General features: G+C 29.0%; 1 protein-coding gene across 1 annotated transcript in view; it reads left to right on the forward strand.

The window, feature by feature from the left end:
* Positions 1-10,935, forward strand: part of LOC100163926 (glucose dehydrogenase [FAD, quinone]-like) — a 17,058-nt gene extending 6,123 nt beyond the window's left edge. Inside the window, exons 2-5 of the mRNA XM_008180800.3 lie at positions 4,267-4,408; positions 4,544-4,672; positions 5,389-5,609; positions 9,335-10,935. Coding sequence (XP_008179022.1) covers positions 4,267-4,408; positions 4,544-4,672; positions 5,389-5,609; positions 9,335-10,471 — 1,629 coding nt within the window. The 3' untranslated portion in view covers positions 10,472-10,935. The remainder of the gene's footprint in view (positions 1-4,266; positions 4,409-4,543; positions 4,673-5,388; positions 5,610-9,334) is intronic.
* The last annotated feature ends 4,492 nt before the right edge of the window (positions 10,936-15,427 follow it).

Genomic DNA, 15,427 nt, shown 5'->3' on the forward strand with positions numbered 1-15,427 from the left:
TTCTGTTACCAAAAATTCTAAGAAATACATAAGCACAGTTTATTTTTATAGTAATTTTAAGTTCAAATTTAGACGAAATTACATATTATAAAAAACCTGGAATAACTATTTTAGTTATTTTGTTGTGATTGTAATGATTGTATAATATTATTTGTGGGTACTTGAAACTTCTAAAGTAGGTATACAGGTATACTATTATATATCCATGATAGTACCACGGTTTGTTGTTGATGTATAACGCGTTACCTGATGGATATTGTGATATGATTAATTTGGAATTTATTATTAATACCTATTGGCTATTATAGGTCAATTTTTTTTTAATACTATAGATAACTGATAAGTATATATACCTAGACTGACATACCATTTCCGCTCAGAATCGTTTTTCTTATACAGTGATATTATATCATTGAATTCAAATTTAATACTATCCATTATACAGTGACCCACTTGTAACCTACTGTACAACAGAGCGACATATCCACTTACCCACCTTTTTACTATCAAATTTATCAATTTTTATTAACCTATCCGTTTATAAATAAATAAATAAATATGTATATAGCAATATCATATAATATAATATTATGTACCTATTTATCAATATTATAATAATACTCGCTGATCCCGTGCACTTCGTTTCCCGTTAAATGTACCAACTCTAAATGACTCAAACTTTGTTCAATTCGTTATTTAATATTCGTGTATGTTGTTCAAAATGTATCTTTACTCTTCTGTTGCCTGGGATAAAAATTCTGATTCGCCGCAGTATATTATCTTGTAGGCAATCTATTTGTGATAGACCGCAGACCCCGTACTGTTTGTACATTACTTTATTATTTAACTCTAAAGTATCAAAGTTATACTAAGTATGTCACTGAACTCCTCCTAAACAGCTGGACTAATTGTGAACGCCGAGTCTGTCGACCAATATTTCCTCCTCATCCATGAATCGAATGAATACACTGATTTCACGTCAACCAATAATTATTAATATAATAGCTTTAAAACCTATGACGACTATTTATAAACAAAAATTTCCACCGTAAATCTCTAAATCACCGTTTGAGCACATATCCTAGTTGGACCTAGGGGGGTGATTTGTAGCCTATGTGTTATTCTGATGTATAAGCTATATTATTGTAAAGTTTCATTAAAATCCATTCAATAGTTTTTACTTTTTACGTGAAAGAGTAACAAACCTACTTACAAACTTTCGTGTTTGTAATATTAGTAGGATAATAATTATCATTCAAATTGTATATATTTTTATTACTATTAATTACTAGCCGACCCGTCACAGCTTCGCTCGTGATTGGTTGTTTATTTTGCCCTCGGACGATGCTATGTATAATTTTTTATTTAAATGCTATCGTTTAATGTGATTGGCAAGTAAATATACAAAATGGTTAATGAAAAAGTATTGAAATGTTTCTAGTGGTGTTAATGATAAATATATTTTTATTAAAAATAACCGATCCCGTGCACTTCGTTGCCCGTTAAATGTACCAACTCTATATGACTCAAACTTTGTTCAATTCATTATTTAATATTCGGCGTATGGCGTTCAAAACTTAACTTAACTTTTCCGTTGCTCAGAATAAAAATTCTGATTCGTAGCAGTATATTATCAGGTAGGCAATCTACCTGCGGTAGATCGCGGATCCCGTGCTGTTTGTAAGCAAGTGTATGATTTAACTCTAGAGTATCAAAGACCAAAGTTTTACCAAGTTTATCGTTTTTACTTAATTCCACCTACGACGAATTAATATAATCAATTAATACAAAATCCTAACTCAACCGTACTAAAATCTGATGAATTAAAAAAAACAAATTTAACCCTTTTTAAATTACCCTATCTTCTACTCAGAGGTCTAATCTACACACAAACATTCGTTTTTATATATATTAAAAGAAGAATGGGCTGAGAAATGGTCAAACGACCAATGTTGGCCGCGTCTCCTTCAGTAGCGATGGCGTTATGCAAGTGGATGTACTCGTCTGATCGTAACTTTAACTGATTGAAACGGTCCATTAACATTCAAATTAAAAAAAATAATAATAAATAAATATTATTCTTAACTCCTATAACCCATAGCAATAATAAACAAAAAATTCTATCGTAAATCTTAAAATTCCTGTTTTAGCACCCACCGGGATGATCAATTCCTTTTTTAAATTAGCCTAAAATATTTTCTATGATGTTCTCTTTAATTTAAAAAAAACTGCACGACGATTGAATAAGTAGTCTCGGAGTTTATCCCGAACAAAAAAAGCGATTTCATTTTATATAGTAGATATAGATATAGATTATTTTTGACAGCTGTACCCAACAGTACGGTAAGTATAGCTAAGGGGATTTTTTTTCATAGATTCCTATAACCTATCTATATGGTTATATAGGTACTTACTTTATGTCTCCATACTCTATAGTCTATAGCAGGGGTCGATCATAGGCGGCCTGTGGAGGGGAAAATCTTGACCGCTAAGAATATTTGTTTAATGCTGTTTTCCGCACATAATGTATATTTTATCTATTTTTATGTTGTATTTGGATGTATTTTGGCTCCACATATACATATGGGAAACTTCGTTCTCCAAAATAAAGTTTTTAAATAATGAATATCATTCAAGATTAACTGATTATCTCCTCCTCGAAAATACTCTGCGCATTAGTTGTTCTCCAAGAGTACCTACCAAATTTTAAAAAAATGGTTAATATTATATTATATTGAATAATTTGCTTTAAATAGCTTAAACGGTATTTCTAATTCAAAAATAAACACATTAGGTATATTAACTAAGTATATTACTTTTTTCTGGCCCTTGAAAATTTTTTTTTCAAATTATCTGGACCGCCATAGAATTTAACTGCCGACCTCTGCTCTATATCTAGATTGTGATGCCAATAACAAAATATTTAAAAAAAAAAATTTGTCCTCAACATTTTATAGTACTTATATACCTACTTTTACTCCCTATTATTAAATTCGAGAAAATACAGAGGAATTTAATAAATTTACTAGCTGGAAGGTAGAAACTCCCTACACCACTCTAATACACCATTTAAATGAAATATCGGTGTTTCTAAATGTATAATAATACACCACTATTTTGGGTCGAGGTGAGCAAAGCGAAATGGTGCTTTTATTATGTCGTCCTTGATATTTTTTTATATAGTTTCCTTATTTATAACTGGAATTCGGCACTAATTGTTAGTTGATTAAAACCGTGGAAGTCACTTCTGCTGTATTGTGTGTATTGACTATTGAGTATACTTAGTCGTTATCTCATATTCACTTCGTACAACTATAACGTCAATATTGGTGTCATGTTGTAGCAGTTGTAGGTACCTAATACATAGGTATTAGACTACTCATAAGTATAGTCTGTTTCAAAAGAGAAGACACCATAATTATTGCATAACAAAGGCAGTTGTGCCCGTGGCCGCCTTCTCTTTAGGGTATAGGTACATATTATTATTAAATGCACTATATAATTTGGTCAACGTTATATGATTAAATTATTAGACTTAACTATCTTTTGTCAGCATAAAATGTTAACATCTAAGTATTACTTCTAACGTACTAGTATATGAGTATATCTATATGGATGTACACATATTGTGATTTAAAAAGTATGTTATATACTTATTACTTAGGTTCCTATAATTTTCGGTGGTAAAAACATGTCCACAGACCACGAAAACCAAGTGAAACGGCCTTAAAAAGTGATTTTAAAGTACCTAATAAAAGCGGGTAGTCGAGATGTCACTCGGCTATACAGTAGGTTACAAACTTACAACTTACAAGTGGATCGCTGTAATGAATAGTGTTAAATATCAAGAAAATAATTAAAATAAGAAAATTATTGTATGAGAATTTGTTAGTTTACGGGTGAATTAGACATATTCACCCATATGTCTATAGGTTTTTTGAAGCTTGTAAAAACTAATTTGACTTTCCGGTAACATTTTTTTTTTTTTGAATGTAGGAAAACTAAAGAGGAATTTTATATTCAATTTTCAAAGCGTAGATATAAATGGAAAATTTTTTATAAATTTCCAACTGGATATAATTTGCCTATTTTCATGATTTTGATGAATTTTGTCAACATTTTAATTTTAGACGCTCATAAAAAATTATTGATTAAAGCTCAACTTTTTTTTTTAATTTCACTATCATAAAATTATGAGAAACGTTGTATTACATTTTCATGTTCCTATAAAATTATTAATTATTAATATTGGGTCTTAAATACTAGATATATGATTGGAAAGTGTTGTTAATTGAAGCCGGTCAAGATGAAGAACAATTTATGGATATTCCAGCAGCAGCTGGAAAACTACAGGCGAGGTCAATAAATTGGAAGTACACAACGGTCCCGATGAATAATTCTTGCTTATGTAAGTACCTATATAATATTATAATATATATTTTATTATTATATATTGTAATACATATTTTTCATTATGATTATAATATGTTTAATGTATGATCGTTGTTATACTTGTTAGTTGTTATACATTGTATTTTTATAGGTTTCGAAGACCATCGGTGTAAATTTCCAAGAGGAAAAGTAATGGGAGGTAGTAGTGTATTGAATTACATGATATATACGCGTGGTAATAAATTGGATTACGACAATTGGGCAGGAATGGGCAACACAGGTATAAAATAAATATAGTAAACAATGTTTATTCATATATAATATATATATTTTTGAAGGTAACACAAAGTCCAGTGACCTTGGATTTAAAAGAGGTCATTCAACATTTTTTTTATTTTTTTTATTGGTCTAGAGCTCAGCAACTATGGCCATTAGCTATTGTGGGGATTATACGGTTGTGACGATACACTTAGGCCATAGGGTGGTTTTTTCAATTGTGGGGAATAACTGTAGGTTTTTTGGTGAACACGTGTGTTTGGTTTTAGTAGAATTTCAAATTGAGCACCCGTAGGTGTCTGCCATGCCTGCCTAGAGAGAGGAGCCGCCCGTGGTCGAGATTCAAACCGGCGACGGTATGCGTCTGAACCGACGACGCCGTAGTCCGCTTGGTAACTCCGACCCCCATTTAACTTTAACTCGTATTGTAATTCAGTCGATTTCAGTTAAAAGGTTAAATTACTTTAAAAAAATGTAGCCACTTCAAATCTGGTGACAGATGTGCACAATGCACATGCACACAATAAAAGGGCTACAACCTTAAGAAACGTAAAAAATGCGTATTTCGATATGTCCTATAACTCCTCTCGAAAACCCCGTTTCAATCCAAGAGGTCATTGAACAGCGAAATATGTTGTGTTACCTTTTAGAGGAAACACACTGTACCCATATACTATACTTATACCGAGTATACATCTTTACTATGTTTCAATATTAAAGGATGGAGGTATGACGACGTTCTGAAGTATTTCATTAAATCGGAAAATGCAAACGTATCTGACGCGGACCAAGACTATCATGGACAGGGTGGGTTGTTGTCGGTGACGGACGTACCATATAGGACTCCCGTAGCGAAAGCTTTTGTGGACGCCGGATCACAGATTGGATTGCCCATCATAGACGTCAATGGTGAAAAACAAATTGGGATCAATTATTTACAGGTGATTTGAAGTTAACGAATGGTTATAAGTATAGGGAACGGATTTCAATAAAAATTCATTTTTTTTCTGCATAAAATTAGTTTCATATATCAGAGGATTAAAAAATGTAAATTTTATTTTGCATTTTTAAAATTTTTATTATTGTTAGAACATTTTGTTACATTTTTAATGGGGATTTCCAAGATAAAGGTACTATAGCGTCTATAGCTTTTTGATGCGATATCGCTGTGGTGGGTGGTAACATAGTGTTTGTCGCATATTATAATCATTGATTCCACGGAAACGATACAACTAATAATACCTTTACAGCCACCATATATACTGCATTTCGAATGTTTGTATTATAATGCATATAGTTTACAAAAGTTCATAAGTCTTTCTAAAAATGATTAGTAATTACTAATTACTAATTAGAAAGCTACAAAGGCTACAAAGCTTACCCATGTATTTTTCACCTTAAAAAAATTGACACTCTTTACAACTTTAAAATGTATACCTATATTATATTAGTATATTACTACCTGAGTCTTAATATGTAGGTACCAATAACACGTCTGCTTTTCAGTTTTCTTGTTATCCAACATAATTTGGAATTTATTCGGCATAAGGATCTAAAATCTTGTTTAATTATTTCCTAAAAACCCATGTTAAATTATAAGATTTCAATCCTGTTTTTATTCACTATAGAACCACACGATATTGAAATAGTTGTTAGAATTATTAGCACCTATAGCCGGTGGGTACCAACAATTTGCAACTACATTATAGAAACACTTTGATTTACATATTATTGTATAAATAAAATATATAGTAAAATAATAATATAAAATAAAAAATCGAAGTACCACTTTAAAATAATGTATTGCTCGAATATAATTATATTATGGTTATATTATAAATACAAAATTAAATTTTTTTACAACATTTTTTTTATCATGATTAATTCAGATTATTATTCGATCATCACAGTATAAAATATAAATACATATTATAATGGTACAATAATAACATTGTTATTATCATTTTATGTAGGGTGTAACAGGAAGACCTGATAAAATAAAATTATGCTACTTAAACGTATGAAAAAAATTGTAAAAATAATATGATTAAGAAATATACTCTTGCCAAAAATAATATTTTGAAAAAAGATACCACTTCTAAATTAATTTACTCAATAAAATACTGCAATTTAAAAAAATTCTAGATAATAAACTACTTGACTTAGATAAATGTTTTTTCCATAAATATTATTATTATAATCAGATTTAAAAAGGTGGGCAAGTGGATGTCGCTTTGTTGTACAGTAGGTTACAAATGGGTCACTGCATAATGGATGGTATTAATTTTGAATTCAATGATATAATATCATTGGATAAGAAAAACGATTCTGAGTGGAGATGGTATGTCAGTCTAGGTGTAAGACATATTACAGTCGACTCTCGGTAACTCGAAGCTCAAGGGGAAAAAAAAAATTCGACTTACTAAAAATTTCGAGTTATCAATATCTCAATATGTATTTTTATTATTTGAAGGGGAATTTAATTTGTTCGAGATGTCGATAATTTCGAGTTATCAAGATTCGAGTTACCGAGAGTCGACTGTATATAATTATCTATAGTATTAAAAAAAAATTAACCAATAATAATAATAGGTACCTACCTATAATAAATTCCAAATTAATAATATCACAATATCCATTAGGTACTTATAACGCGTTATACATCAACAACAAACCAAATTTAACTATAAAAATAAACTGTGTTAATGTATTTGTTAGATTTTTTGGTAACAGAATTAACTACTTAAGTATACGTATACGTAGAATCTTGTTTTAAAATTTCAATCCTTAGATATAAAAGTGGAACATTTATAAATTTTAAACTACAAAATAATTATTTAATTTTAAATTTAATAAATGTTATCAAAGTTTGATCTTTAAATGCTTATAAAAAAAAATGTGCCTATGTATTTTTCAACTGCTATTGTAACAATATATCAGGAGCCTTGTATTAAATGTTTACACTTTTTGGCCCAACAGTAAAATTTTATTGATATTCATAGAAAAAAAAATGAAATATGAAATTGTCCGTAAACCGCTCAAAATATTTTGAAAATTTTATCAAGTATAAGAATTGATAAAATAAACATTCAGTGAAATTTTCATGTATCTACAGTTATTTGTTTTTGAATTACAACAAAATAAGAAAATCGCTACATGAGAAATTGAGTGAATATCCAATATTGTAAGAATTTCACTTTCAAACATTCATAAAAATTTAATTTGACTTTCTTATAAACATTTTTTTTTTCAATAAAGGTAGTTAATCTTATAAGGAATCTTGTATTACATTTTTAAATTATAGATTTAAAAAGAAAAATTTTTACGAATTTTTAACTCAAAATAATTTGCTAATTTACGTGATTTTTCCATATTTTGTCAATTTTTGAACTTAATTACTTTATACTAATAAAATAAAACTGTGATTAAGGTTAGGTTAATATTTTTCAAATGTTTAACAATAAAGTAGGGGCCTTGTATTAAATTTTGAAGTACTTTTACTCAACAAATAAAGTTTTATTGACATTCATAGAAAAAAACCTAATAAAATTGGAAACTGAAAATGTCCCTTTCAACAAACAGTTCAAGACAAATCAAAATATTTTGAAAATTTTATCATAAATAGAAAATGGAAATATAAACAGCCAGTGAAAATTGCATGTATCTACGGTCATTTGTTTTAAAGTTACACCAAAACCCAAAGTTAATTTTGTGAAAAATCGATTTTGCGTACAAATTCCCGTTTTTCCTTAATTTTTCTTTTGTTTTTCACGGCGCTTTTGAAAATTACTGGAAATTTTAAATTTTGACCTCCCAATGCACCAACAATATTCACTTTCCCATCGAACAAGATATTGAAGTTGAAAATCGAAGCATTATTTCGACTACTTATCGTGTACACAGACACAAAAAAAACACACACATCATTGTAAAATCAATATATTCATCGTTCCACTTAGAATCTAAAATTGGCTATTTTGAACTTTTCCTAAAAATTCGCATCAGTTTTTAAATTTTTTATTTTTAGTATTAAATTTGTTTTGTTTATAATATACATTTAAACGTGTATACACGCAATTATAGTGACTAAATTATATATATAAAAAAATTTTTAAATACTGATTAGAACAAAAGCTATTTCATCTGTAGGTCTTCCTGTTACGCTCTGTATATAGTCGTGTAACTTGAATAATGTAAGTTAATGACCATGGTGCAATGAGGTACTTCGACTTCTTATAAAATTGACTAAACAATAATTCACATTAATAGAATTAATATTAAAATTTAAAATTGTTACATAATATTCATAACATAGGTAATATACTAAATAATATTATACAAACTTATTATGATAGGAGTATATTATTATAATTTATAGTGTACTTAAAAGTTAAATATAATTTTAAATTACAATGATTTGGTAACGATTTAAAAAAGTATTTAAATCATTATAAAATAAAATTTATGAGTACCTACGTTAATTATTTTTCAAAAATATTTATAATTTTTAAAATATAAATACGACCAATACATTGTAATGACTTTTTACATTAATGTACATTTACTGTTTTGTATCTGCATATATTATGCATTATAATTTTTAGGTATTAAATTGATTTATGAAGTGTTGAGCTATAATAAAATTAATTTTCATACTTTATTTTAGGTTACTATGAAAGATGGTCGTCGTTGTAGTACAAATGCGGCTTTTTTGCTTCCAACAAAAATGAGATTGAACTTACACGTGAAAAAGTTTAGCACAGTAACAAGAATAGTAATAGAAAAAGGTACAAAAAAGGCGATAGGAGTAGAATTTGTATCAAATCGTAAAAAATATAGAGTATTTGTACGGAAAGAAGTAATTATTTCTGGTGGAGCCATAAACTCGCCACAGTTACTCATGTTATCAGGAATTGGGCCGAAAGAACACTTGAAGGATTTAAAAATTCCATTGATAAAGAACTTGCCAGTAGGTGAAAATTTGATGGATCACGTGGCACTGGGAAGCTTGAGCGTTTTGATTAACGATACTATTTCATTAAAACAACAGAGATTATTGAGAGATCCACTTAATTTATACAATTTTCTCATTCATCATAACGGCCCATTAACAATACCAGGTGGTGCAGAAGCATTGGCATTTTTCGATTTAGACCAACTAGGGTTTACAGATGGCCATCCGAATTTGGAATTACTATTAGTATCTGGTCTGTATTCGGGCGACGAATCAACGCACAAGTTGTTCGGCTTAAAAACAGATATTTACAACAAAATTTATAAGCCCACTGAAAAACTGGACGGCTTTACAGTGTTCCCAATGATTATGCGACCGAAAAGTAAAGGTCGCATATGGTTGGAAGATGCTAACCCCTTCCATCACCCACTGATCGATCCCAATTACTTTTCCGACGAGACGGACTTGGACGTGGCTGTAGCCGGAGTACGGATTTTCCAACAAATGTTGAAAACCGACGCGATGAGGAAGCTCAACGCCACGTTATTCGACACCCCGTTGCCCGATTGCGTTCGACACAAATTCGACTCAGACGCGTACTGGAAATGCTCCGCGAGACAAATAAGTTTTACCATCTATCACTTGTCGGGCACGTGCAAAATGGGACCGGTGGGTGACCCCACGGCCGTGGTGGATCCCAGATTGCGTGTACACGGCATAAACGGATTGAGAGTCATCGACGCGTCGGTCATGCCGGAAATACCGGCAGCACACATCAACGCTCCGACGATTATGATCGGCGAAAAGGGCGCGGACATGATTAAAGAAGACTGGGGTATTACAATATAGAGTTGATAATTATTATCTAAATTAATTTTAAAAAAAATATTTGAATATTAATATACGTTCGTTTTATCAATAAAATTGATATATGTTTATTACTCGCGAATATTATAAAGTTGCGGAATCGTGTAGATTTTAGTAATCATTTATAATTATTCATATTATACAAACACAATTGTCAATCATGCAAATAAAATTTTTTTAAACACATTCCGCGTGGTTTGGTTTCCCGAAGTTGCGACTTGCCATACCAAAAACTGCATGTAAAAAAATATATTATTGTACCTGATAAATACATGATTTTAGTTTAATTTTCGCTTCAAACTTGATATTCTGACCTTGAGCTATAGTTTATTTCGTCATGATTAGATATTGGGTGTATATTTTGGAGTTATCGTAATAATATAATTTGTAATGTCCGTATGCATAGTAAATTTATGTGTCACATAAGACATAGTTTAACACAATGTTTCCCAATCTTTTTTCAATGGCAACCCATAAATTTAATCTTTATTGAGTACGCGACCCCCTTGCTAAAAAAAAAAAATCAAGTATGCCATGGATAAATAAGATTTTTATACTCAATTTATCATTGAATTTTTATAAAATATAATATACTCAATATTAAAACATAATAAATAAATAAAAAAAAAATTATAAAAAAAATACAAAAAAATTAATATAATATGAAAATCGCAAGATTTATTGCTGAATTTAGTGTGACTGGTGATGCTGGATGCTGACCGAGACCGATCGCATCGACTAGTCATTAGTACATTTTCCGATAAGATAATAACTATTCCATAATCGTAATAATTTTACGTCATACATTCTACAATACTAGTTAGACTTCACATTATTTAATTATTATTATACAATATAGATTATAAAATTATAGAGTATGAAATAAAATATAACATATAGCATTTATCAATTTACGGCTAAAATAACCATAATCGTAACCGCGAGTCGCGCACATCAAAAAAATTTCGCGACCCAATATTGGGTAAATATATATTGATTTTACAATGATGTATTTTTTTTGTGTGCTTGTATATATTATATATAAACACGAAAAGTAGTCGAAAAACTGATTCGACTTTAATCTTTAATAGTGTGATTTGTGGCAAGGTCGTCACCAGGGCAGGGCGAGCGGGGCGCTCGCCTCGGGCCCCACTTCTTCACCACAGTTGGATAAGTCCCGCTTTTTTATAAATACAAAAAAAAAGTCAGGTTTATGAGCAAAAAAAAAATATATCATTTATATGTTATGCATTCAAATGTTGTAGTTTTTAATACCTATATCAGTTGACGTCAAATGAATGTATCAAATTTTAAATGAGTTAATGATTAAAATTCAATTTTCTAACTTGAAAATTATAAAAATAACTATCTTCAAAGTGTTCTGACCTAAAAAAAGTCACCAACTTAGCTATAATATCTATAGAAAAAATATAGCTGAAAGTTCAAAAATATTAAAAACACATGCTATCAATTATTATTTGGTCATTTAAAGTCCAATTTTTTTACTTTTTACAAAAGTTGTTTCATTCAGAGGTAACATTGGACATTTTGATAAAATATTTCCCACAAATTTTCCTAAACAAAATAAAAACATTTACTGGAAAGTTATATTAATTTTTTATCAGCGTATAAATTTAACATATTTATACGATATATTATTTTCATTGTTAAATATTTATGTATCAATTTTTGATATTTTATTGTAATACACTTGAAATTTTCATTAAATGTTCCATAAATGTGGCCATTTTCCATACAAGGTTATATGTTAAAACAATTTATTTTGACTATTTTTTAGTTACTTATAGACAAAAGAAATTTTTTTAAATTTTGTAAAATATTATTATTAGGTTGTGCCTATGTATTTTTAATATTTTTCAACTGCCATTGTAACAATATATCAGGAGCCTTGTATTAAATTTTTACACTTTTTGGCCCAACAGATAAAACTTTATTGATATTTATAGAAAAAAAACTAAAAAAATTGAAAACTGACCATGTCTGTACACAGCTCAAAAAGAGTCAAATTATTTTCAAAATTTTATCGTATATAGAAAATGCTAATTTAAACATTCAGTGAAATTTTCAAATATCTACAGTCATTCGTTTTTTAATTACAATAAAATAAGAATTTTGTCACATGAGAAATCGAGCGAATATCAAATGTTGTAAAAATATGAATTTCAAACGCTCATAAAAATTTAATTTGACTTTCTTGTAGACATTTTTTTTTTTTGATAAAGGTAGACAATATTATGAGGAATCTTGTATTACATTTTCAAATCTTAGATTTAAAAAGAAAAAATTTTACGAATTCTTAACTCAAAATAATTTGCTAATATTCATGATTTTTACATATTTTGTCAATTTTTGAACTTTAAATGCTAGTAAAAAAAAACTGTGACTATGGATTTTTAATATTTTTCAAATGTCATTGTAACAGTATAGTAGGAGCCATATATTAAATTTTCAAGTATTTTTACTCGACAAATAAAGTTTTATTCACATTCATAGAAAAAAAAACTAATAAAATTGGAAACTGAAAATGTTCCTAAATAGTTCAAAACAAATCAAAATATTTTGAAAATTTTATCATTTATAGAAAATGAAAATATAAACAACCAGTGAAAATTTCATGTATCTACGGTTATTAGTTTTAAAGTTACACCAAAAACCAAAATCGATTTTTTTGAAAACAGTTTTTGCGTAAAAATTCCCGTTTTTCCTTAATTTTTCTTTTGTTTTTCACGGCGCTTTTGAAAACTATTGGAAATTTCAAATTTTGACCTCCCGAATGCACCAACTAGATTCACTTTCCCATCAAATAAGATACTGTTGAAGAAAATCGAAGCATTTTCACTGCCCCAAACCGTGATGACAGACACAAAAATAAAAAAATTAAAAAAACACACATCATTGTAAAATCAATACATTCATCGTTCCACTCAGAATCTAAAAGTTTAACAGAAGACTTCACATAAAATTGTCTACCTTAAACAAAAAAAGTTTACTTTAACGGAACATTTATTTTTTCTGAATGTTTGAACTTTATTTAATTTTTATGATATTAGATATTGAGCAGTAAATTATCGAATTCCCATTACTGATTTTTATATTTTGTTGTATTTCTAAAACCTATAGCCATAGACTCTTGAAAAGTTCACCATATAATTATATAAGCATTTTTCATACATGGTAAAATTTTCAAACTATTTTGACTCTTTGGGCTGATGATTTAATAAATGCCATTCTTAACGATGGAATGATTAACTACGCATACGAAAACAAAGGGTACATTTGGATTTGTTATTATATAAAATTATCATTTTAAGGAAGTTGTAACGTTTTCGATTTTTTTAATATAATATTTCAGTTTGTTTTTAGTTTTTGAACATTTATTTCTTACCATATAGATAAAATAAAAATGGGGGAGAGGGTCTAGGCATATTATTGCCATTTTTTTTTTAGTGTCTAGTAACAATCAAAAACTTCACGCCTTGCTATTGAATATAACACATCCATTATAACGACAACTACTGTACAGGCGTACAGCAGAGCGATACCCACTTGTCCACTTTTATTTATATTGGGTACCCACACCCATATTTATTGACTTATTCAATTATCAATATTATATATTAAGCTTAAATACATGACGTGTTGTGTAATTAATTTACTTATTCATATTGTTGTAGGTACAAGTTACTATATTTTTAAGTCTATTTGCGCGTTGCCCCTTTATATCAATTATATCTAGGTATATAATATAGAAATATGACGAATTTTACTCTGCCCTTGGCCCCGCAAATCGTCTGGATGGCCCTGGTTTGTGATATCAAATTGGAATTTAATTTGTAATTTTGAGAGGTCCACATTTACAATTGGGAAAACTAGAAAAACAAAAAAAAAATTAAGTAAATACAGGAATGTTATCACACAAAATCATTTTTTAACAAAATCGATATTATTTTTTTGATAAACTCAAAAGAATAACCGTAGATACTGGACATTTTCACGAAACGTATATATTTTGAATTTTTGACTTTTCGGAATAATTACACGCAATACAATTTTATTCGTTGGGTCAAATCTCAGAATGCTTGAAAATTCAATACAATTAGACTCTTCACACATTGTTATATAATTTTAAAACTAATAAAAATACATAGGGAAGATTTTTTTATAAGCATTTAGATTTTAGAGTTCAAATTTCGATAAAATGTATCATATTGAAAAGTTTCAATTTATGAAAGTGCAATTTTAGATTTTGAGCGAAGCGATGAATGCGTATTGGTTTTACAATGATGTGTGTTTTTTTTCTATTTTTGTGTCTGTCATCACCTTTTATATATTTTGGGGCAATAAAAATGCTTTGATTTTCAACTTAATCAGTGTCTTGTTCGATGGAAAAGTAAATCTAGTTGGTGCATTCGGAGGTCGAAATTTAAAATTATATTTATTTTTATTTTTATTTTACACAATAATATATACAAATATACAATCTGTTCTGTTGATGCACAATAAGCATATTTGATAAAGGCTATAATACATGAGTATTTGATAAGAAGCCATCAGGCGCGGATCCAGAGGGGGGTGCTAGGGTGCTATAGCACCCCCCTTGGTATGCTGCTTCCTGAAAAACAAATACGCTACACAACATGTATATTGTATTTTTCAGTAAGCTGAGGACATTTCTAAAAACATTTGGTACTAAAAAAAAATTCATAGGTAGTTTTTCCCTAACACTGAAAGGCTAAAAAACGCTCCCCTAAACAATATATTGAGGAACAAATTCACTTTTGCTAAGTTTTTTTCTTGAAACATACGTATTTCAATAAGTTAAGATCGAATTGAAAAAATATTGGCGGGAATCATTATTTGGAAGTATTATATCCTTGAATCCTTCCACAGTTTGCGATTTCCGTTTATATGCATGTG

The sequence above is a fragment of the Acyrthosiphon pisum genome, chromosome A2, assembly GCF_005508785.2.
Source record: "Acyrthosiphon pisum isolate AL4f chromosome A2, pea_aphid_22Mar2018_4r6ur, whole genome shotgun sequence".
Classification (NCBI taxonomy): Eukaryota; Metazoa; Arthropoda; class Insecta; order Hemiptera; family Aphididae; genus Acyrthosiphon; species Acyrthosiphon pisum.